Raw genomic sequence first — 26,029 nt, 5'->3', positions numbered from 1 at the left:
ACAGACACTCAACAGATCACTTAGCTCGACAGGGTCATTTTCTACCATTTGTGGTGTTGCTAAATAAACTTATCACTTTGTGCTATTGTCTTCCAGATTCATGAAAAACTGCATTATTATGAAAAACAGAACCCGGTGCCCATACTCCATGGTGCAGCAGCCTTGGCAGATGATGTAAGTGTCCCCTGCTGAGATCACTGGTGCCAAGCCTCCCAAAAAACTGTCTGCAAGCAGAACTCCTCATAGTGCAAACATACGAATGTTATCCTCTGAGCTGAAATCATAAGAAGCTGCAAATGTTTCCAAAGGGGCCGTCATCGCTGGGCTTGTTGCTGATACTACTTTGATTTTCATTCACTTGCCTGTTATAAAAACATTGCATCTAGATAGCCTCTTGTTCTGCTTTAGTAACTACGTAATAAAAATTACAGGTTAGAACTCTACAGGGAGGGGGAAAGCTGTCAACTATTAGTGTTTTGAGAAAGTCACAGACAAGAGGAATGTTTTGGAAAAATAGAGACAAATGAGATAGCAGCACTGCTGACAGAACATGAAAAATGACAGATAATACTACAGAAATGAAGCATATGAAATGCCTAGGAAGGAGGCTTGTTAAAAAATAGAAGACTATTTAAGAAAAGGTACAGCAGTGATTTATTGATATTGGAGCTTTCCAAATTACCTTCATAACCAAAGAATAAATTGTTGAAGTGGTCAGCATTGATGGAGTAGTTAATTTCCTGTTACAATAATTTTTATTTTAAAGAAAAAAAATCTAACCTGCCATTTCTTGCTATTTGGTTAATTCTAGGATTCAGATGAATTGTGCACACACCTGTATAAACTATGACTGAACCTGAGGTAGACCAGGATAGAGAAATGTTTAATAAACTGTGGTTTAGGTGAAATCCAGAAATCTGTTGTATTTGATGACCTCAGGTTGCTTTTTTGAAAAGGCAGTATGTATTAAGATCTGTTTCCAATATGCTATGTTTGAAACTTCACGTACTTTATAGATGTTTAAAAAATCTTAACTATCTTTTTATATTTTTTATTTTTATTTTATTTTTGATCTTTTTAATTTTACAAATGTTTAAATGTTGTGAATCAAGAATGGTAACTTTTTAACAAAAAACTAAATTAAACATATTTGAAGTCTGTTGAAAATAGGATATAATGTATTTTAGTTATGTTTCACTAGGAGGAGAGCTATATCCTGTAACATACCAAATATAATAATGCATTAGCTTTGCCATCAGGTATATATTAGTAATATTTTCTTAACCTTCAAGTAACTGAATAATGTTGATAGGAATTTTGAAAATTAGAAAGCTGGTTGAAATTCTCTTCATTGAGTTCTTGGTGACATTAATAGTCCTTGTTAACATTTGTGTTCTGGATCTCTGGGCTAAAATTTTTAATAAGAATAATTTCTTATTTGTAGATGCAAAATTTAGTACTTGGTATTTTCAGAAATGCTAAGTAATGTCCTTATTTTTTCAGCCCCATTTACAATGTATACTTTTAGAAATGCCCAAATTAAAGTACTGTCACTACTCAGTTGAGAGAGGTCAGGGGTTTTAACCATATGAATGTATTATTATGCATATATTTTTATATATATTTTGTTTTTAAAAGTTGCATAGATATGTATGTTGGGACATTGAGTGTCTCTAGACATTTGCCTACTTTTTCAGCACAGCTTCTTTTTAAAGGTGCTCTTGCTGCTTCTTCATTTTTGCTTATTTGTAGGCAAGCAGCTGGCTTTATGAGCACCAGCCCATAGAATGAGGATGTCCTTTGGCAGATGAAGTCAAGCCAGCATGCTGCAGGATTCTCTGTGTTTCAGTAATCAGCAGACTTTGAGGAAGCTAACTTATGTGCAGTGGGTTTTGTAACTCCAAAGTCCATGAAGCTCTAGGATTAAGGTGCTGTTCAAGTTTTGTCACATTTCTGACTAGTTTTCAGTTTCAGGGATTTAAGAGCATGTTGATGATATAAAGCGCACTTCTGGTTCAGTAGGCTTCAAGTTATGTTTTCTCTTCCTACTGATAATAACTGTTCTTTAGTTAAAGAAGGAAATATTAGCAAATGAATATTTCCTGTTTGATTTAAAATCCAAATTTGAGGTGCTGCTAACATAACCAAAACCTGTTTACGGAGTGTGTTTTTATTCTTGTATTATTTTTTAAGCAATTTTAGAGGTAACAATTGTGGTGAGGCTTCTTTTCTTATTTTCATATTCCTATCTGCCATACTTCTCTGTTCTTGCCCTTCAAGCTGAATTTCCCATCAAAGATTCTATTTGTTCCTTTTTTTAGAGCAGCAATATCTGACTCTTGATTCCGTGCACATGATCTAAACATTGCTGGGAATATAGGTATATATGGCAAATAAGGCCTCTAGATTATTAGAAAGACTGTTCTGTCAAAAGAAGTTTTAGGACTTTCTCCAGAAACTTTAACCCCCCAGGCCTTGGTGCTCCTCATCTTGTCGGGCTCTCTCTGTATGTGCCCGTCTCCCTTGCTTTGACTTCCTCTCTCTGTCATGGCAGCTCTTCATAAAAAAATCAGTGAAATGTTATGGTTCCCTCAACAGAGAATCATAGATGTTCACAGGCCACTTTTCCTGCAATCTTTGGCATAGGAGGGGATCAGCATGCTATCGGTATGCCCAAAGTATGCTATATAGCTTGTGCTTCTGGTAGCTGTCACAAACCTAGGCACTTCAGCAATAACACAATAAATAAAGATACAGTCCAAAACTCCTAGATGCACAACAAGCAGCTCTTTTGATACCTATTTGCTAACCTGGAAGCATGGCTTTGTCATCCTCCTATTCCATCAATGGAGCATTACATGTGCCTTTCAGACTTACAGCAATTCTTGGAAAAGCCTTATAAAACATTTTTTTTAATTATTTTATCCCTGAAAAAATACTTTAAATTATGAGATTAAAAAGTTAAAGAAATAACAAAATATTGTTTGTTTCTTACTGCTCTAAACCTTAAGTACCTGTATTTACATTTGCAGCACCAAAGCAAATGCCAGTGATGCTGAAGTTAATAGATGTGTACAATTCATCTGGGAGAGAAATGCTGAAGCAGCCATCTTTACTGAGTGATTGCTAGTTTTTGTCAATGAAATACAAATTAATAGATTTTATTCTCTAGCGATGAGGAGTACAGGCTAAAAAATGAAAAGAGGACAAAGGGGAACATGTGTCATATACCTGCTGTCATTCCTGTCATGGCTTATTTTCAGCTTTGCAGAGCTTTTTCATAGAGCATGCAGACTAGTTTGCAGTCAGATTATCTCAATACTTGGCTTTGTGTGCCTAAAATATTTCATTCTGACCTTTCCTACAGAGATTGTTTTCTGTATTAAGACCAAATACTGTTAAGATTAGCATTGATGTATTGGATGGCTGTTTTTAGCTGTGAGTTATAGTTAGAAGGCTATGGGACTGTAGGTGATGAATTTTTGTTTTGGTCTGGTACCCCTGTACTAATTTGGAGGTTAAAAAAACTTACTTCTAGATTTGTCTATTATATATAATTATGCAAAGTATACTTATATCCATTTATCTTGAAAATTTATACAAAATGAAAGCGCAAATTTGAAAGTAGCCTAGATGAATAAAATTACTTGCTGCAAGTAGCCAACTTTCTTTGAGACGTTTTTATGGTACTGATTTAATGCAAAGAAAATGATTATCTGAAATAACTTTTTGGATTATAATCATGTAGCTTCAGAATTTTAAACTGAAGTTCAGTGTTGTGAAATATGTTTTAGCTTTTCCTTCTTCTGGAAAAATAGTTTGAGTTTGAAATCCTGCAGTAAAATATGCCTCTTGAGTCCAAATTAGTTGAGAATGGCATGATAAGAAAAACTCAAGAAAGGAGCCAAATAGCCATGGGATTAAATCTTAGACTGCTGCTCTATTGTTCACCAAACCACAATTCTGTAGTATAACCAAACATAAATTAATGATCTTGTTGTTAGGACATAGTTTGTGCATTTTAGGGGCTTGAATTGTTGATGACCTGTTATAAACTGTATTATGATTAACTCGTTTCACGTTTAACAAGCTCCTTCCAGTGTATGTGTAAACATAATAAAAGGTTCAGATTGCTCGCACTGTAGGGGCACTTTGCTTTCTTATCCCAGTCCTAAACAGCATAGCTACTGTGGGTTTTTGGAAGCAGTGTGGATTTCACCACCTCATTCGAAACTGGTTTTTATAGACAGCGTCAAAGTTTGATCCAGTCATTTTTACAAGCAGTCCTTTGTCTGCACGCAAAGGACCATTCACTTAAATGAAGTGCTGGGATTTGCCCCCATCACTATAAATCAGAATGTGATCTGGCTGCACCCTTGCCAGAAATGATTACTTGTGTTAAACTGAACCAAAAGGCCTGGCTTAAATCTGGTCCACTGAGAGCCAGAAAAAGAAGTGTGGTTACTGGTGGTGTTTTTCTTCATGTTGGCTTCTATGTGAACACGTTGGAAAGTAATAACCTTGAATAAGATAGATTCTGGATTGTCACTGATGCATTGAGTAAAACAGTGCTTTACTAATGGTTTTTGTGTCTATTCTATCTCTCACCCAGCTGGCTGAGGAGCTGCAGAGCAAGCCACCGAACAGTGACATCAGAGAACTGTTGAAACTCCTATCAAAACCCAATCTCAAGGTAAGGACATGTTGCGCGTGCAGAGTGCTCTCATCATGGGTGTGAGCATCTGCTTCTATGGGCTGCGCAGAGGATTGTCTTGCTTTAACAAATATGTGTGCTTTTAAGAAGGGACACGATGTTAATCGGAAATACATTGAATGTTGCCCGTAAATTATTATGCTGTTACTTTATGTTAATTTATGAAAGAAATCCAGTGGAAAGCCATCACTTATTTACAATGGATGTTCTAAAAAGTAGATACTTGATATTTGTCTTTTGCTAACTTTTTTTTTGCATCTGCTTCATAAATTTATTATAAATGTGCTTTTACTAAAAGATTTTCAGTCATACCATTGATTTAATTGCACCATGCATAAGTAGAGCAACCTGATACTTTGGACAAAATTCCTGATGGGTATTATTTTTTAAAAAAATCTAATTTTGAGAACTTTCTTGAAAACTCTTGGGCTTCTCTGCAGTACTTTCAGGGAACTTCATACCTTTTATCTGACAGTAGACTATAGAACCATTGAATTGCTGAGGTTTGGAAGGTTGTCTAACCAACTTGCTGCTCGAACCAGGGTCAACACTGACTTTAGAGCAGGTTGCTCAGGGCTTTTTCCCACTAGATCTTGAAAATGCCTGGGAACAGACATTCCACAAACACTCTGTGTGGCCTCTTCAGATTCCTAATTATCCTCCTAGCGAAAATGCTTCCATATATCCAGTCAGAACCTCCCTTGTGTATCGTTTTTAATGAACACTGTCACTTTTTTTTTTCCCACTCTAAAGAGAAGTAAGACCTTGGTGCTCTAGATGCATATCACAATGGTAATTATATGCGGCAGTTGGTAAGTTTAGAGGAAAACTGTAAAGTGAAAAGTAGCTCTTTTTTAAGACAGCTGCTTCCCTATATTCCCTGTAAATCACTGATCCCAAAACCCGAGACAGTAGGGTATTTGCAGAGTGCTACAAAAAAAGATCAATTATACCTGCTTTTTAAAGATTTTTGCACAGTTGGTTATGCCATAGTTTGCAAAGTGACAAGCTGTTTTTCTCTGAAGGCATGAGTAATGTCAGTGGTGTATTACAAGAGTAACTGTTGGTGCATCAAATTGCAGAGATCCTAAGCTTCGCTGTAGGTATTGCATGAGTGAAGGTCCATGTGTATTTCATACTCCTGAAGCTTTAGTGGACTGAGTCTGAAGACAGTTGCCCCAACTGCATCTCGCCCTCTCCTTGCTTTCTGTCTCGTTCATTCATCCCCTTGCTGCCTTTCTCCGTTTCCCTCCATCAGTGACTTTCTCATTCAGTCACTCTTCCTGTCTGTTTCTTGTAAGCAGTTAAATGCAATGTGATAATCTTAGTGGGATTCAGGGAAAAGTGCCTTACCCTTAGCGTGGTTAATGTAATTGAAAACTGCAACAGCTTGGCAAATGTCTTTCTTGGTTGCTGAGCAAGATGGCTGGCTGCAGGCTACCAAGCCCTTTGCATGGCCTGAGTGCCTAATCCTGCACAAAGCACATGTTTCCCTGCCCTGCATAGCTTACAGGTGTTGTGTGCATTAGGGGAAAGAACTGGCAGCATGTGTGATACTTTTGCCTATCCATTGCCTTCTTCACCTGCTATCTCATGGCAAACATGCCTGGGAGAGATACTAAATTACCGCAGCTTCCTCCTCCATCAGGTTGACCAGGTATTTGTACTGCAGAGGCTGTTTAGTTGAGATTCTTCTGCTGATTTCCCTGCTCTCTCTTGGGCAGAAAAGGAAGGAGATTGCTGGAACTCAGTATTTCCAGTTCCTCTGCAGAGAAGTCCTAGAGTCTGTTCAGCTATATCTGAGCTTATTCTGCATAAGATTTTCAGGCCTTTCATTATGATGTTGATAGCTGGAGAGTGTTTCTTTGTTTCTTTTCTTCTTGATTCCTTGAGTAAAATGATGTCTAGAGCAACTCTTTCTGACACACCTGAAATTATTTGGATAACTGATCTATCTTTTCCAATGATGTTGCATAGGCTTTATCTAAAAATTTGTATATTGCTTAATTTGGGATTGACTTAAACTGGCTGTATGCTATTCTGTGGGGGAAACTTATCCCTCCTGATTGGCTTCTAACTGCACCACTAGCTGGAGCTGACAGGAGAGCTTCCTTATAGCTCTGCTCTAACGTTCATGGCATGGTGAAGGATGGTTAGGATTAGTTCACTGCACTACATCACTTTTTCCACAAGTGGGGTGGTGTAGAGGGAATGGTCTAGCAAGGTGATTATAACTTTGCAGATTTGGTTAACATGCCAAAAAAGGCTGGGAAAAGTTTCCAGCAACTGATTAAATTAATATTTCTATATTTTCACTTTGTGTTATAAAATTCTTTTGTTGAATATATAACTGGGTGTTTGCATCTGATGACTAAACTTTTGACAGGTTTGTGTTATTTGTGGTTTTTGTCTATACAGAAGTATTTTAAAGAAAAAAATAATTTCTCTGAGGCAGTTACATTTATCAGACCTGAGATTTCCAAATTTCCTAAAAATATTTCCAAGGTTTTGTCAGATGCATTTTCTTTTGGGGGAAAAAAAAAAAAAAAAATTGAGTATTTCTAGTCTTTTAAAAACTGGATACAATATCCAGTTACACTGAGTGGTTTGGGTTTGGTTGTTTTGTTTTTTTTTTCCCCTTGTCTAAAATGTGGAATTCTTTACCATAATTAAATGAGCTAATAATGGTTATAGTTTATCTTTTCTGATTAAAACAGAACTCTGGAAGTAGAACAGAGCACGTAGCTCTGGGAAATCAAGTGGATTTGTTTATCTCTATGTGAGAATTGCATTTCCTTTTGGATTTAAAATATGATTGCAGAGTCCCATGGCTGCAGGCCAGCCACATCTGTTGTTCTTAATTTTCAATGTTGAATAAAAACTTACAGTTTACATTATGTAAACCTGCTATACCTTGGTAAAGGTATCAACAAATAGGACAGTATTCCTGTGCCTTAGAACGCAAATCCAGTTGAATGCAGTATTTGATTTTTAACCGGACCTGAAATGAGCTCTTTAAAATGCACCTTGTTATCTCTTATTCAGAAAGCATAAATACAGCAGTGTCTATCTTAAGCTCTTTTCCGTCATAACCGCACGTGTGCGATCAAATGTTTGCAGTCACGTGAGGAAAATAACTGTTAATAAATGCTTACACTTCCAGGGGATAAGTATGCAAGTTTAAAAGCTCTGCTGAGGTGGTGGTTCAAAAATAGTGTGAGAATTTAACATGTCAAACTTAGAATGGTGGTACATAACCAGAACTAGATGTACCTAAACTTACATTGCTGTGTTTGTGTTTCTTAAAGCTGTGAGTTATATGAGGATTTTATTTGGTTTGTATTATTAAGTTGCACTAAAATACATGCCTTAAAGATATAAAACATAAAAGATACATAAATTCATGGTGGGGCTAGGCCAGCCTGTGGGCAGTGCTGTTTGTTCTAGTCTTAATGGCGTTTGGACCTGTATGAGGGCATGCTTGTGTGATTTGAAATGGTGGTAGAGCAGGCTTGGATCCACCTGCCTAGCTCTCTGTAAGCGTATTTTAAATTTCTGAAAGTGAAATCTCATACTTCTGCTGCTGTCAGTGCTTCCTGAGTACTGTAGTAGCAGCCCTCACCTACAGGTTCTGTGTTGCGGTGGGGCAGGCCTGTCTGCCCCCCGTCCAGCTTAGGTCTCACAAGGCGGACAGCAGCTTGGCGCACCTGCACAGAATTTGTTGTACAAACCCTGCCTGCTGGCCTGTCTTCTGACAGATGTTGAGATTTTTTTGTTAATCCTTTCCATTTGTTCAACAAAGGAGCTGGTGCTGTGAATTAATTGTGTATTAGATATTATGTGTAACGCTACCACCATCTCCATTATAAGTGACAGGCAATGCGGAATGTCTGTTATAACTTCACATGAGCAAGGAATAGAGGGAGGACTGTGTTGCTGCTTGGAATGTTTTATTCTGTATAATTCGGGCTAATTGGCTGTATTTGAAGGTGGGGTAATTCCTGGCCTGTGTGGGAGTAAGTACTGCACCCACTCCTGAGTTTTTCCTCAATTGCTGTAATGACTTTGTAAGACTTTTATAATTCTTAAGGTGTAACCATGGATTAGATTATTTTTAAACATATTTCAAGTATAATTTGCTAATTTTATGAAGGAAACATTTAGAAGATGGTTTGTGTTTTCAAGATTTTGGCTTTACATTCCAGTTATACATTTTTTACAGGTTTACAATTACATTGTAATTACAATTTACAGATTTACATTTACATTAAAGTTATATGACTTTATGTTTGAGTGAAAAAAGAATTAAGAACCTATGTAATACAGTGTTTTTCATGTGTAAAAGAAAGGAAGAAATGTTCCTTAGCTTCCTTGTCTAGTGACAACGTTAAAGTTACTTAATGTATGTTGTAAATACACAACATATGAAGTTTGATATAACACTAAGCTTCTCTTTTACAGAAGACTTAATTGGTTTTAATTATTTTGCTTTTCTGTGACGTGCTGAACAGAATATATAGTAGGGATATACATGAGGAAATTTTTCTTTTTCTGGTTTAAAGAGAAAACACCCGTGTATGTGCTTTTGTAAAAAAAAAATAAAATAACAGCATAAAGAAATAAGTGTTCTCAGCTTTAATAGTTTATGGTTTGAAAAAATTTCGGAAACTTATGTGACAGCAAACTGAACGCATGTGAAGAGGGGAGTTGTACTAAACATTGGAACTAATCATAAAAATTTTAAAGATTATGATCAGGTAGGCACCACTGCAATTACGAGAGATGTCTTTATAGAACAATTTGGCATTTTTAATGAATCTGGAAGAATTGCTGTTGTTTGAGAGCAGTATCCTCTTCTTTTAATTAGCTACGTTCTCTAGAGACAAAATACTTTTTGTTTTACAGTTGTATAAATTGAAATACATAATTGGAAATGAAGATTTATGATGTTAACACAAAATATATCTAAAAGGGAATTTAATTTTGAATTTCTAATGCACATGTCACAATCAAGTTAGCAAAATAGTCTTACGTTTCAGTGGGGATGCAAATGGGAAGAAGGGGCACTAGAGCTCTGGGAGTCACAGGGTAGAACCCCAGTGACACGCACTAAGGAGATGTAGTAAATATGACAGATGATCAAACTAAGAATGAAAGACTTTAAAGCTTCCAAATTATCTTCCACTTTAACTAAAAAGCTTTCTTGAATAGTAGGTCTCAGTTCCTTTTCTAACAAGCTGATAAAAGCTGTATTCTTTTTAGGACAGTGCCATAGCACAAGCTCATAATTGTTTATTTTCAAAATTATTTGAAATTTGAAAAACTGAAACAGTTGCCTATAGGAGTTAACATTTTGTTGATGTGGCTGTAACAAAAAAGTCTACAAAAAGAGTCTTTTAGTCTATTGGACACTGTTATCCCAGTTGTACTAACTTTGAGATAGGCTTGGGATATATTATCATAATCTAACTAGCTCTTAACTTTGTGTTTATAACGCAGTTACATTCCAGATCCTTACATATTGAAATGAACAATTTACCATTTGAATTTAAGCCATATTAGGGTAAATATAGTGTGTTATAAATTAATATAAAATATGACCTTTGTGATCATTGCTGTAATGGACAGAAAAATAATGATTTTAAAAGTTTATGCCACTGTGCTGGTACTGGTCTGAAGGATGTTTTTACTTCTTATGACCCAGAGGAAATTAAGCTTTTTTTTTAACCTCCTAAGAATGCCATGGTAGTTCTGTCTGTTTCAGTGGGGTTTATCTTCTGGTTTTGTGTGCTGAAAGGTTTGCCAGCTGCAAGTCTGAAACATAAACCAGGTTCTGAAACAAGGACACAAGGCAGGACTGTGAATAACTTCAGTGCATCATGCAAGAATGTAATCACTTTGGACACTATACCTGTAGCCTTACAGGGAACAAGTGATGGATGTACTTGAAGTATTTTTCTTGGTTTCCTTTTCATTACCGTAGAATGAATAGAATTTTGAAAGCAATTTTAAGGTAACTTGCAGAGTGAAGGGAAAACCACTCTCAGATGACTGGAAATGTTTTCAGATTAATTTATCCACGGACAACTTCAATGTGCTGTTCAGAGAAAATAAGGATTCTTTAAGTTGTTTTCATTTTTTTAAAAACTGCTTTCAAATGGCAAAGATGCATACACCAGAAAATTGTAAATAGGATTTATGCTTGCTGTTTTATCTGCAGATTATTTGAGGTGTACCTGACTTTCAGTTTCACAAAGCATAAACAATTTGCATTTGTAAAGATTTTCATCCAATGGATACCTCCCTGGCTTTCCTTAAGAATAGGACTATAAATTAAAGAAAACTAAAACTTCAGATAATGAACCCAGGGCATTTTGCTTTTCATATGTTTCCTCTATTTGTTTTGGTTTTTAAAAAAATATAAATAATATTTATATATTAAATATAAATAATGCTTCCTTTTCCATTGTTCTGTCCTGTTCTGTTTTTCTTGTATTTACTGGAACGTAAATACTGAGGCTCACTAGATTTGCACATCAGAGTGTTCTGATCAAAGTGCTACTTGTTCTGTACAAAAAAAACCCCAAAACCAAACATTTTAAGCCTTTATCAGCAAAGCCTTGTAAAGCTGCATTACAGTCACTGGCAAAATTTGACACAATTTATTCTGCAGGAAACAGCAGGCATTTTTTTTCAAGAACATTAACATACAAAGCTTTCAGAGAAAATACTGAGCTACAATGATATAAAAGAAAACCTGGTTTTGCTTTGAAAACTTCATGAAGCATTTCTTATAACATGTAATTAAAAAAAATCTTAATCTAAACTTTGTCATCTTTCCAACATTGCCTTTGTAATTAGACTTGCTGAGGATTTTCCATCAGGGTTTTTTGCAGAAATATGCAGTTTCTGCAAAGTCAACGTTTTCCACTGGAAATTGTTGGGATTTGCCTACTATTGTTCAGGTTTTGCATCTGGAGAACCCAAATACGAATTTCAGGTTGGTTGACATCTGAGATACATTTGGGCTGTTACTGTATCCCAGACACTTGGAGGACCTTTTGGCTCTGTCCCCTTAGAGACCTGTCTTCCCGAATGCACCAATGCTTTCTATTTTGCTCTTGTCCCTGAGCGACTATTCTCCTCCTCTATGAAATATTCATGAGCACACATGGTAACACAAACTACAGTACCTGTTGAGGAAGCATAATTTACAATTATTTATAACCATTTACTCATCAGTGGACTTTGAGGTTTGCTGGTAGGACTGATTACAGGAGTTGTGCTCCTAAATTAAGAGATTTTTACCATACAAACCAGTTTATTAATATGGTGAGCTGGAGTACATCGTACTTCATATGTCAACTGAAAAGCTGCCTACCTAATCCTCATTTGCAAAATCAGATGTCATTAATTTCTGAATCTGCAAGAGCCTGCTTGATTTTTTGGATCGTGGACTGTGAAATATCAGCAGTGAGAGAGAAATATTTATTTTCTCCCTGAGTAATACATGCAAATGACTAAAAAATAGTCAAGGACCACAGCACTGATGGTTTGATAACACTGGTTGATGGATAGCCCATAGATGTACTGAGAACACCAGCCATGAAGCTGGGGAAGACAAGGCTGTGCTGGGGAGACTTGTGTTGGCAAGCGGATCAGATCCTTCTGCCCAGTGTTTCCTGCCTTTAAACTATTTGCCTTTAAACTATTTGCCACTTTGGGAAGCCATCCATCACACATTTTGGCAACCTTGTTAGAGGAAAAATAGATTTTATTCTCAACTTTTTTCAGCTTTAGACTTTGACTTCCTATTTCCATTTCTGCTTGCACCCATAATTCAAAGGAGTTTTTTATAGAAAACTTTTTTTGGGTGGGGAGTGCTGGGAGAATATGTTACTGTCTTTATTTTTGGAGTGTTCATGTTGCTGGAATGGAGTAAGTAAAACAGAAATGTAATAGCAAAATAGACCTTTTAAAAACAGCAAGAAAAACCTCGATTTTTCACGTCTGACAGGCAGCGAAAATCAGAAGGCAGTTGTGGCTCACTTCTAAACGTGGCAGGAGCTGACAGAGCTTACATAGAACTATGCAATATATTGTAACCGTAGATATAAAGTTATAGAAAGAAGATGAAAGAATACTGCATGAATGTATTTAAGCAACAGCCATCACGTTACTCTGGAAATACTCTCAGTCCGATCCATGTGATAACTCAGCCAGTGTCCAATGGGCAGCTTGTCTGTCAATCTTCTTAGACATATGGATACGAGAGTGCTTGCTGGGAGCCAACGTATAATAAACAAAGTGATAGATATAATAAACAAAAGTGGAGCCAGGCAGGTTGGCAGCAGAAAATAAAAATTGGAAAAGTAAATCAAAGAAATTCTTTGGTTACATATACAGACTTTCCCACATGAAGGAACCAGTTCTAACCCGTTTAAGAATGTTGAGTTGCATACACGTAACTGTAGCATTTACAAACAGTGCCTAAAAGTCGGCAACATTACAGAAGCTGGTAATTTAGGAGGAGGAAAAAATCAGTATGGGTAAAATTACATCCCATTCAAGTATTAATTCTATTCAGCTAGGAAAAATGGAGAAACTGCACAATACGAAGCAAATAGTCCCCCTTTTTTTTTTTTTAGTTGTCACCTTTTTATGCTGCTTTTTCCTTCAGTGTTGCTTTTCCTTTTCTGGACCATATTCTACTTGAACTTTCTTCACTTTTTCAGCAGTCTCCTCCCTTCTAGTTCACTGATGAATCCAGATTCTTTTAACTTCATTGATCAGTGGATGTTTTTCTTTTCTTTTTAAGACTTTAGACAGCATGCTGTTGTCAAAGGCTGGGTCATTTGTAAAAGACACTTTTTCAGGGAGGGCAACTGCAACCTCAGCTTTTATTTTCCTTTAGTTTATATTTTTCATATGATTCCTTTGGGAGGGAGGGTGTCTTCATGTGTTTTTCAACCAAGAAAAGATGTATTCTACTGCTGTAGACACTTAATATTGTCAGGATGCTGCCACTTCTTCAAAACGAGTTGATCAAGGATTGCCAAGATACTGGAAGAGTGCTTGTGTCTCAGCATTTTCCACTCTGAAAACCATGTATTTGTGCTCTTGGAAGTTACTTGAATAGGGCTTAAAGCTTCAAGAACACTTTAGTTACATGAATCACATTGTGAATATAAAACAGATTTTGCTCAGATTCGTCACTATTGATTTAAAATCTGAGCTTATTCTGCTATTATCCACAACTGAGGAAAAACATAGGCCTGTCATCTGGAAGAATATTAACACCTTTACCAGATGACACAGGCGGGCTGCATGTTTCTGTGAACGCTGAGAACAGCTTGACTTCGGAAGCATCTCTAGGGGCTGCAAACAATGAGCCAGAGGAAGTGGGAGTCTGAAGATGCAGAAAGTTCACTTCTCTCTGGCTGTTGCTGTCTGGCTACCAGCTGCAGGTAAACCCATCATTTCAGACTGGTGAATCTGAAATCAAGAAACTGCATATTCAGGCAAGGTAATTACCCTTTTGTGAAAGGACATTCATATAGTCATGAATAAAGTCCACTATTGTAAAGAAGAAAAAGTAATATATACTGAATATTGATCCAACTGAGATGTTGCTATGCTGGGAACATTAATATAGGGTAGATACTAAGAACACAAAACCACACATGTACAGTATGTTTTAAATATTTAGAATCACTTTTGTAATCCCAACAGCATCAAAGTCAAATTGGAAGAGAAGAGGATTTAGTTGCCAGTTTGACAAGCTTGGGCTAGAGGGCAACTCTGGTTTAAGTACAGATGGGACAGTTTGAAGCATGGAATGTCTTTTTCTCTTTTGTACATACATAACTGCTGTCTTCTCACGTAATATATCACTTTCAGGGATTTTGTCGAGAATATATAGAAAAAATATAATATTTGAAGGATGGAAAGAAGCAAATTAACCCTTGTTTTTTCCCTATGAAGTAGCACACTCATTGGTTTCCTGATTGCAACCAGAAAATTTAAAGGACCTTATTTTTTACCATCACTGTCAAAGGCTTTTTGCTTGTGTCAGTTGAATATTGTAAATTATTTTCAGTAGTACAAGTAAAAAGTGTTCATTTCTTTGAGAATTAATTGATTTCTGTAACATTATGTACTGCATGTGTTTCAGTTGGGATTTTTGTTCAGAACAGAAAACTTCAGATTTCTGTAGGAAAGTTATTAGATTATTGTGCCACCAGAACAAATAATATTGCTTTTCTGCCTGATAAGTGGTTGCTGTAGCTTGTGTGCTCACTCACTCCCTACTGCCAAAAAAACAGTTCAGTTCAGTGGTAGCCCAGCTACCCTTTGGTTGCTTGAGCAGCACTGTTGAGTTCCTCCTGCCTGTAGCTCTGTTGCTTGCTTCTGCTTCTAGATTATGCTTTATGCTTTAGCCAAGCTGGAGAATTCAGCTCATGTTGTTCTTTTCTGTCAGTTGAGATGCTCATTCTTGCCTGCCTTCTTGTTATCTTGTTAACCCTTATCTTGCATCAGAATTACAGTAGCACGTATTCCTTTTGCAGGCAGCATTGCTGGTTAAGAGATAGCCATGCACTGCCCTTTTCTGATGGCTGTTTTACCACCTGTTTGCTGGAGAGTGGAATTAGTGGGATGGCATTCACCCATCAGTACATCAATGTAAAATCTAGTCTATGTACTCAAGATATTAGGTGTAAAGACTAATTTTCTTGTAGAAGAAAGGTTGTTCCTTCCCCCACTCTTACCTAAATTGTTACCCTTCAGTGGGTTCAGTCTCCTCCCAGCTCTTTCAGCTTTCCTTCTTTGATATCTGTTGATTGATGACTTCACTGGTTTGACTTTAACTTTCTGTAAGTTACTTGTAAATCAGTCCTTCCAGTCTTGAATAATTTTGCCTACCAACATTTTCATCTTGTCTTTTTTATATTTCTCCTGTAATCTTACCCCAAAGGAAAACATAATATGGCTAGACCTCTCTGGAGGATGAGCTCTACCAGGCAATTTCAGAGGCATGTTGCTGTGGTTGCTGAGGAAGGTTCTTTTCTCCTCCAGTGTAACTTCTCTGTGCCAGCCTCAGTGGAAGTTACTGTCTCCATAGCAAAGCAAAGGAGTGGGAGAAAATGTTTCTGTCTCACCTGACAGAGTTCAAGCTGAACAGCCAGAGAAGGTAGCCGGTGCTAATGATCCAGGCTGTAACTGGGACAGCAAAGTCATGGACCATTTTGTTCCATTTGCTGACTCTGCTGCCAGGGCAGAAATGTACATGATAGGCAAGGTAGCCAGCAGCTGGTTTGATAGCGTCACAGTTTGCTCCAGCTGTAGGCTTTCATAAAAGTTAGTTCCATTCCTTACAAATTTTGTCGATAATCTTGACTATGAATTATTTAATTTTCCATGCATGTTTTTTTTTAAGTAACATAGGGAAAAAGTCTTTTTTTTTTTTGTCAATTCTGTCCCTCTTCTTTATTTCACTTACTGTTTTCTGAAATGTTTTTCTAGACTAGTAAATATAAAATATTTTTGACAAGTAAACCTTAAGTTGAGATATATATATATTTTTAATAATGGAATTAAAAAACATAAGGAGTTGTATTCATGAATTGGGGTCTACTTGTAATCTTACAGGTCTCAAAATATAAACAGAAGAAGAAACAATATAAAATTTATCGTTTTAGAGGATCAAAAATGTAGTCAGTGTAGGTAAATGATATGCATTTTTCAAAATATAGAACTGTTTTTATTAATAACATTCTCAATTTAAATAAACATTTAAAGTTTTGGAACACTTTAAGAAAAAGAACTTTGAATGTTTCCACTGTCAGAATTTTCTTTGTGTAAGTTGATAGTGTAAAATTCCAATTTATAAACTGTGAAATGATCAGTGATAGCTTTAATATGAAAAATATAGGACTAGTTATTAGACATTTCAGAGGCCTGATGAAAGTTCATTTCCAGCTAGATCATGTCTAAGAATTTAGCTGAACATCAATATTTACATTTAGGTAGTGCAGGAGTTTGAATCATACCTTCTTTCAAGTTCTAAATATGGACCATGTTTACATTAGTGAATCATAAGCAAAGAACATAGGCATAGAAGCTGAAATAAAATCTTTTTCTCCAGAGGTGCTTAAATATACATGACCCAAATCTTGGATCATCCATGCATAGTCCTGAAGAGCTGTGCATTTGAAAACAAAACCAAAACAAAACAAAAAAATCATCTGCACTTCTTGCAGTGCCTTGTGGTAGGTAAAACTTAGTATCATGGAAGTGAATAAGCTGATCACTTACGTACAAAAAGAGAACATTACTAGCTTTACATTGCCTTGTGCATTTACTGCACAATTATGCTGAATACATCTTGTTTATCATAGGATCCAAGTTTTATTTCTTGGCACTTGCAATTTGTTTGCTTTTAAAAAGTCCCAACCTCTTCTACGAAAGTCTAGTCTGAGACATAGTTTTTCGGACTAAGCATAAATTACATTAACTGCATGGTACAAAGAAGCTGCTGAAGAAATGTCCTTTTACTCTGTGAATATGGATATTCATGCATTCAAAACTTAGGGAAGTTTTCTTGAGGACAGACTCTAATCGCTCCTACTTGAACATGTCAAGTGAAATCAAAATGGCTTTATAAGGTGGGTTTTTTTGCACATTAATTATTGCCCAGTGTCTATGCTGCTGACTATTTCAAGAGTGACTACAGTGGACAGAGTAGGGTGTTAAAAGAAGCAATGATGGAAGACAAGCAAGAAAGAAATTGTGGCATGTTCAGTGTACAGCATAAACAAGTTTGTGATGACAGAAGCTCTTCTGGAAGCTACACTGAGAAAAGACAATTTCTGGCATTCATAATCATCTAAAATATGCATCTTTGCACTGAAATAAAGTAGTACAACAGGGGAAAATGTCTTATTTGAAAAATGTAGTACTTTGTAATTTAGTATGTGTTTTGGGAGGAGGAGGGAAGAGGTTGCAGTTGTGAGTGAAGAAAAACGTCATAAATAAGACATTGATTGGCATTGGTTTATAATACTTAGGCTGCCCGGGAGCCTGGTCTGACAGTCAGAGCAGTGAAGTATCTTGTTAACACTGGTGGCATAATTAAGTGTAGCAGTGGACAGAATCTGTTTTACAAGTTTCATTGTCCAGGGTAGTTTTTTTTGGACATGTTTTAAGTTGCTGCGTTTTACTCTGGAAGTGGTGCATTATATTATATTCATCTGTTTATCTGCCTGATTTTTTTTTAAACTGCAATATAGAACCTCATTAAATTGAACCAGTTCATGAATGTGCCTTAGCTTTATGTGGAAAAACATAATTGAAGAAGACGAGTATTAGAAGTCTTAACTGTAAGTCGCCTGAAGTAAAAGCAAACACTACTTTTGTTTTAGTATATATTTGATATTTCACATCCATCTTAGAGGACTGGATGTGATTGCATGGCTTTTATGTATGTAATGCTTCATAATACACATTTCTAGGAGGAACTATAATTGCTAGCCTGAGGTTTTTAGCTCAGATGTAAAATAGAACTAATCTTTGGTGAGAGGGAGCTGGTGATTTCTAATGGTAATAGTACAAGTGCATAACTCTGTCTAGGGAAGAATAGCAGAAATAATTAGTATGTTGAAATGATTTTATCAATATCTATCAATATGCGTAGAAATTAGTAGAACAATACAAATTTGCATGAAACAGGCATCATTGTCTCCTGTGTTTATTTTGTTGAAAACCCAAGTTCAAATTTAAACTTCAGAATTTCAAGATTACCATATGCTTTCTGCCTTCAGCTTTTGAAATGATAGATTGTGGCTTTGCCTGGATATTGTTTTCTGTCGTTGCAGTCTCCTCCAGGAAAAAAATCTTGGAATAGCATAATGGAAGTGTCATGCTTTACTAAAACATTTGCATTATCCTCAAGAACTTACATTTTGTGGTCATTTGTGTACTCACTCAAATATTTCCTGCCTTTTATTAAGTAGAAAGTAAACTGCCACCAGAGAAATGTAGCCGTTTTCTGGTCCTTATCAAGGAGTTTCTTCTTAATCATCATTGTAATTGTTACAATAGACTCGTTATTACAGTCATGGAAATGATATATTCTGTGTCGTCCACGTCAACAATGTTGATGTGTTCTGCTGATGTGTTCTCAACATTTTGAAACTGCTTTATTGTCAGAAAGGTTATCAGTTTGTAATTTACTTCTGCTATTCAGACTACAAATTTTGTTATAATGAGTCTTTGAGAAAAAATACCAGGCCAAAATATAAAATATTCAAGGATTTAAGAGAAACTACTTGGAAACAGAAGCATCTGAAGCAGTAGACAGAATTCTATGTATGGCTGTTGCTGTTATTCCTGCTACAATGCATAGTTTACGCTACAAAATAAAAGCATTACTTAAACATTTTTTTACCAGTTTAAAAGGTATTATAAATAATGAAGGCTTTTCAAAATAGAGAAGAACTTCGAGCTCTGTATCTAGAAGTAGCTGTGAATTTTAGATTATAGCTGAGATTCTAATTTTTTTTTTTTTTTTAGAGCCCTAGGGGAATGATCTTTCTTAACTCCCTTTGACTTTGAAGATTTTTATTCGTTCACCAAGTTCATAAATGATTTTATTTTTAAGACTGAACCTTTTGTCAGGTTTTGTTAGACTTTTCTTTGAAAAACCTGTTGTTTGAGCTTTGCATGAACTGGAGACGCAACAGAGAAAGAAGGGAGGCAAGACATGCGACACATGGTTGATAAGGACCTGCCTAAACCAAATCATTTCAGCATTATGTTCCTCAATCTCAATCATGAATTTCACAATAAATTAAAAATTCTTAAAATAATTTGGAGCGTATATGAAAGGGATCCAGTATCCATGTTAGCTTCCAGAGCTCCTGTGAAGGGAATGGCTGGGCAACAGCTTGCTATCATGCATCTCATGAACAGAAGCACTGGAAGATGCTTATTTTGCTTATTTGTTTCATAAGACTGCTTACCATATTGCAGAAGCTTTTTATGTAGGACATAAAGAATGATGTTCTTACTTTAGGAGACAGGTTTTTTCCTGTTAGTAATAATTGTAATTTCAAGCTAATGTGCAAAAAGCACTAGCTGGTTTTGTGTGTTTGAATGCAGTGTTCTGTATCCACAATTTACTAGATGCATACACTGTGTATATGAAAACGTACTTTATGGAGTTGTTTCCTCAATTTGACATGTGTTAAAATCATATATCAGAATTATTGTCTATCCACATGCGTCATGCTAGTGGAGTCTATAAATAATATCCTCTGCTTTGTTTTTCATAAACTTTTCAGATGTCAAATAATATACTGTTAATGTTTCTAGGCATTGCTCTCTGTACATGATACTGTTGCTCAGAAGAACTATGATCCTGTCTTGCCCCCCATGCCTGATGATATTGATGAGGAAGAAGATTCAGTTAAAATAATCAGGCTGGTCAAAAACAGGGAACCATTGGTAAGCAATCCTGTCTTTTGTTTTGAGGTTTTGTGTTTGTGCACTGGGTGAGGAGTGTTCAGATAATAAACGGGAATAGGTGACATTAACTTGAAATGTGGACAGACAGACATTACGTGTGTTTGTTCGTAACATTCAATAATACACTTGTGAATTCCATTTGCAGTCTTTATTAATAAAGCACATGAAATGAATAATAAGGATTTGTTCATTCATGTTTGAGCATTGTATATGTGGGCCAGACTGCGCATTTATATCACTAATGTATTCATTTTTTATCTTGAATTCAAATCATGAACTTGTTTTAAAATGAGAGAATGAATCCCCAAAGAAATCTTGACCTATGTTGTGAACTGTGCCTGTTACCATTCATGTAAAAAATGTGACCTTCCAGTACACTGAAAAGAAAGCATAAAAACATATTTTAAAACACTTGAATTGAAATCTGGGCAAATTTAAGATGTCTGTTGTTGTACTTTGGATTATGAATACTAGAAAGTTAATATCTTCATGGGGATATCTGGAAAAATGAAAGGACTAAGCCTAGGTTGTGTTACAAGAATATTAAAATACTTCACTGATTTGGTTATTTTTATTTGCTGTAGAGTGGAAGTCATCTTGCATAAAATTTAACTATATTCTTTTTCTCCTGCAAACCAGTAAGAGCTTTGGTTTATATTATACTTTGTATTTGTTTTAACAGATAGCAATCCTGAAAAAATACCTGCAAAGTTACTTTGAGAAAGCTGTGATTTTGTATTTGAGATGACTGTGGGAGGGCGATTCCTCTGTTAGACATACAGGATTGTTTGTCCCACAGTCGATAACTTACTGTCGTGGTTTAAACCCAGTCAGGTAATTCGTTCGCTCACTTCCCCCCCCCTTTCTTGCCCTCCCCCTGCTCCCGGAGGGACGGAGAGGAGAATTGAAAAGAATGCAACTCCCACGGGTTGAGATAAGAACAGTTTAGTAACTAAGGTATAACACAAATCACTGCTGCTACCACCAATTATAATAATGATAAAGGAAATAACAAGGGAATACAACACCTCACCACCAGCCGACCGATAACTCGCCCCCCCCCAGCCCGACCAAGCTCTGACCGATACCTCCTCCAACCCCTGCAGTCTCCCAGCCCTTCTGGCTAACTCCCAGTTACATCCTGGGCATGACGTGCTGTGGTATGGAATACCTCTTTGGTCAGTTCGGGTCAGGCGCCCCGTCTCTGCTTCCTCCTGGCTTCCCCTCCTCCCTGGCAGAGCATGAGCCTCACAGAGTCCTTGGTCAGGGTAAACATCACTTAGCAACAACCGAAAACATCGGCTTCACCAACACTGTTCTCAAGCTAGAAGTCAAAACACAGCACTGCACCAGTTACCAAGAAGGAGAAAAAAATGACTGCTACTGCTGAACCCAGGACACTTACTATCACTTTTATTCTTGATGTATTTCTGGCATCAGTAAACAAGAAGTAAGTTTTGGTATTAGCTGACTGTAGGTGCCCATGGGCATAATTAAAAGTTTGACCATATGGAAAGTTTTTACTTTAACATATTAAACCTTTTTCTTTTCTTTTTTCCCCAAAAATATTTAAATCACAGCTTTAAGCTTTCCTCTTTTTCATCAAAGAAATTCTTTGAGGAAGAAAGCAAACTTGCTTTAAGATACTCGGAAAGAGTATTAATTCTGAAAGGTGTGAAAAAATTTGAACATGTAGCATGAAATGAGTTCTAACTGAGCAGCTTATTTTTAGTGTTAATGAAAAGACCCTTGATTTTTCTTGCATTTGTCAGGAAAATTTTCATAAAAATCTTAATTTACATAGTTTCATGTTTCAAACATTATTTACTACTAAGATTTTTGTGAGTTAAATACTGTAAATTACAAAATGTATAAATAGCAACTTTGGAAACAAAACTGAGGGAAATCTTACATGAGATACATAAAGTTTTTCAGATTTTAAGCCCTTTTAAAGAGGCAGTTAGGGTTGCCTAAGGCGAAGATTATCCTTGGATTGTTCCTCAAATTCCACTTGTAGCCATTTACTCCAGTGGTATACTGAACACTTCCAGATACCAGGGTGTCTGTTGTGGTTTAATCCCTGCATCTCTGCCCCACACAGCTGATTGCTTACTCATTTTCCGCTGTGGGATGGGGGGGGGGGGGGGGGGGATCAGAAAGATGAACGTGAGAAAACTTGTGGGTTGAGAAAAGGCAGTTTAATAGGTAAAACAAAAGCTGCATATGCAAGCAAAGGAATCCATTCACCACTTCCCATGAGCAGGCCATTTCCAGGAAAGCAGGGCTCTATCATGCATAATGTTTACTGGGGAAGACAAGCGCCATCACTCCAAGCATCCCCCGCACTTCCTTCTTCCCTCAGCTTTGCATGCTGACCATGGTAACATTATGGTATGGGCTATTTCTTGGGTCAGTTGGGGTCATCTGTCCTGCTGTGTCCCTCACAGCCTCCTGTGCACCCCCAGCCACTTGCTGGTGCAAAGGCATTGACCCTATGTAACTGCTGCTCAGTAATAGCTAAATCATCCCTGTGTTTATCAACATGGCATTCAGCACAAATCCAAAACATAGCCCTATATCAGCCACCATGAAGAAAATCAACTCTATCCCAGCCAAACCGAGCACCATCTCTTAGAAGGTACATCCACACTTAGCAAAGCTCTTGTGCTAAGGAGGTAACAGAGAGGGTTTTATTTAGACCTTTCTTTTACTAGACAGGATGGCAGCCATGGAAAACAAAAAATGTGAGAGAACTCAGTTCTGTGGTTTAAAGACTGCTTAGTTTATTTACCAAGGCAAAACCAACCTTATAATGGAACCTGTAATAGACCTATTCTAGGAAGAGGCAAAGGGCGGGAGCTAATTGCAGCCTGCAACTAATTGAGAGTGGGGAGCTCACAAGGATAGTAGAGTCAAACTCTTCTCAACAGTGGAAGATGCTAAAACACAAGGCAATGGCCACAAGTTGCAGCCCTGGGAAGTTTAGACTGGAAATTAACAGCAGTATTTCATTAGTGTGCAAGTGTCGTCCTCCTCTTCCATAACCCACCCATAATCCATTTTAACATTATTAATGTTAACATCAAATACGAATTTCTTTGCTGCAGCTTTATAGTGACTTATTATGACACCATCACCACTGTACATAACAAATCTATTATTAATTTTTTTTGTCTTCCCTAGAATTTTTTTGTCCCTTAGGTAAGGGTGAGAATAAACATGGAAAGTAATCTAGGTAAGGTATTACCAAAATATGGCACGGCAGAATAAATAAAGACAGGTTTATACTACGTATATTAGATCTACTCCATTTATGCTTCCTCAAGTTAGTTTACTAAAGAAAATATATGCCATATGTTTACTAAACTATTTAAAATTTTGTATCTTTTTGGTGTCTTTTCCTTCGGAGCTCGTTCTAAACTCTTGGCTATTCTTAGTACAGATCAAAGAGTCTCTGCTTGTTTGGTTTATCTATTCACTGTTCTCCTGTCAAAAAGTCTGACTTCCACCTGCATCATTATATCAGTATTCTTGCTGCTGAGCTTGAGATTGAGGCACCTTACAGTATTTCTACTGGGATAGAGATTGTTTGGATTCTTGACTTGAAGATACAGAGCTCTTAGAACTTTTCTTTCACCTCAAATAGATTATCATTCTCTATTTGTACACAAACAGTAGAGGTTGTTTTTCTGCAAAGTAGTAAGCTATTTGCATCAGTTGCATGCTCTGGGCTTTCTTGAATTGGGTATCTCTTTTGGATGACTTTCAACAATAGTCTCTGTGAAGCAAATGAGGCACTCTCTTAACTTCTTTGGAATATATCTAGCGACCATTTTTATATAAAACTACACCACATTTACTCTTGCACTTGTTCATGCTTTTCCGCAAGTTAAGCTTGAATTCCCAGCAGTAATCATCTGAAAAGAGAGGAAAACACATGGTTTGTGGGAGGGCCTTCTGTTTGCCAGTTTTCATCAGTTCAGAAGTCAGTGCTGAACTTTCATCCAGTTTTTTGGAAGAGGTGATTAAACGTTTTGCTAATCCTTTTACAGTTGTTTTGTTTGTTTTTGTTTTTCCTAAATGGTCTATTAGTAAATGCCATTCTAGCAGTGTATTGCTCAAGCCAGGTGAAATTGTGTTAGGAAGTTTATCTGAATGAAGTAATTCAGAACATCTCTGAACCTTACATAAAGAGAAGCATCTCTTTTCAGAGACTGTTCAAAATTCATCTGGCTATAATTTGGCCTTTTATCAGATAGCTTGGAGGGTTTTTACTTTCGCTTACCTCTTCAGGGCTTTTTCAGCCCTGTCCGTGGGTAGGACTCCTGACATCCAAGATGTACAGCCACACTACCAGGAGTTCAGTTCTTGGCCTCTCACTACTTCCAGCTCCCAGATGATGTTCCAGGTTTGTTACAGCTGTCATGCAATTATTCTGATTAGGATGCATCTTCATGTTAAAATGGTTGCTTTTTCATCACATAGATTCATTCCACATAAATCTAGTGATTTGAAAACTCATCTCTATGCTGTGTCTATAGTCAACAGAAAAATAGGCAGATCTAGAGAATAAACCATGCTATCTGTTTAAGAAGCCTACCCTAATAGAAGGATTATTCATTCCCTGGAGTTGCCTAATTTACTTCTTTTTTTTTATTAACTATAGGAGAAGCCTAGACACCTGGCTTGAGCTAGATACCTGATTTCCATAGCTAAACTTGGGAGAAATGAGTGATGGTGTTTTAAAAGCATCATCTGCATGGTTGGTTTGTGCAGATTCTACAGCTCTGCCTTGCCTCTCACTCTGAGTCCCCTTAGCTTGGTTCTTACCAGTGAATGAACCCAACTGTTTTATAGGAGGGATTAATTTGAGTGTAGGGGTAGCTTTAGTGTGTATAGTCTGCATGTAAATGGCATCAACTTTTAAATTACTCTTCACTATAAGTGAAGTAAGTATAGTTACTTACCTTAAGTTTACTTTAAGATGGTAAATGTATTTGCATTTTCAATAGAGCATGAAATTAGGCTTATTGAAGTACTTATTTCCATTCAACATCTGCATGTGCTTTTATTTAACAGAAAAGTATGCAAAAACCTATTTGCAAAAAAACATGTTAACTGATGTTGTCAACCCTTTTTTTAGTAATTTATTTTACAGGACAGTCTTTCTTTAAATATAAAGGTTTATAGATTCTGGAGCCAGCAGATAAATGGATGAAGTAATAAAGCTTATGTCTGTGAAACCCTGAGTGATGCTCACCAATCAGTATTACTACATGAAAAATGGAAAAAAACAAACACCACCTCTATCAAATAAACAAAGGAAAAAAAAAACAAACAAAAACCCGAACAACAAAAAATCCCCAAACCAACAACCCAAACCCCATTGCAAGAGCCTTGCTGAAGGAGCTTATATTATTTTTAGTGCTTTTGCATGGTATACCTTTAAACATATTCTTGGTCTGATCACCATATGGTTCCCAAACTCCTTATTTTTCCCTTTAAAATTATTTTAAACTGAGCTATGCTATTACATCTGTGTATGTCTCATTTAGGGTAACTTACATTTTGGCTCTCAACGCTGAAAATATTTTCCAGCTCTCAAAGTCCAGTCTAACCTTCTTCCATTTTTAAAGCTCTAAATGAGGAGCTGCACTGCACATGTAACTGAAAGTACTGGAGCTGAACATCTCATAAGGAGAAATTCTTGCCAGATTATATATACCTCATAGTTTAAGCAGGGCTGGCAGCAGTACAAGAGAAGCTGCTTTTTCAGAAAATCAACTCTTC

The 26,029-nt window shown here is 36.6% G+C and overlaps 1 protein-coding gene across 2 annotated transcripts in view; it reads left to right on the top strand.

Moving 5' to 3' along the window:
* MPP7 (MAGUK p55 scaffold protein 7) overlaps positions 1-26,029 on the top strand; it is a 154,725-nt gene that overhangs the window by 84,849 nt on the left and 43,847 nt on the right. For both annotated transcript variants that reach the window (XM_057432898.1, XM_057432897.1), the window contains exons 4-6: positions 97-174; positions 4,613-4,693; positions 20,087-20,218. In XM_057432898.1, coding sequence (XP_057288881.1) covers positions 97-174; positions 4,613-4,693; positions 20,087-20,218 — 291 coding nt within the window. The remainder of the gene's footprint in view (positions 1-96; positions 175-4,612; positions 4,694-20,086; positions 20,219-26,029) is intronic.

The sequence above is a fragment of the Pezoporus wallicus genome, unplaced genomic scaffold (assembly GCF_028554395.1).
Source record: "Pezoporus wallicus isolate ANWC-B61680 ecotype Strahan unplaced genomic scaffold, APGP_CSIRO_Pwel_v1 scaffold_2584, whole genome shotgun sequence".
Lineage (NCBI taxonomy): Eukaryota > Metazoa > Chordata > Aves > Psittaciformes > Psittacidae > Pezoporus > Pezoporus wallicus.
This window is presented reverse-complemented; position numbering and strand designations above follow the sequence as displayed.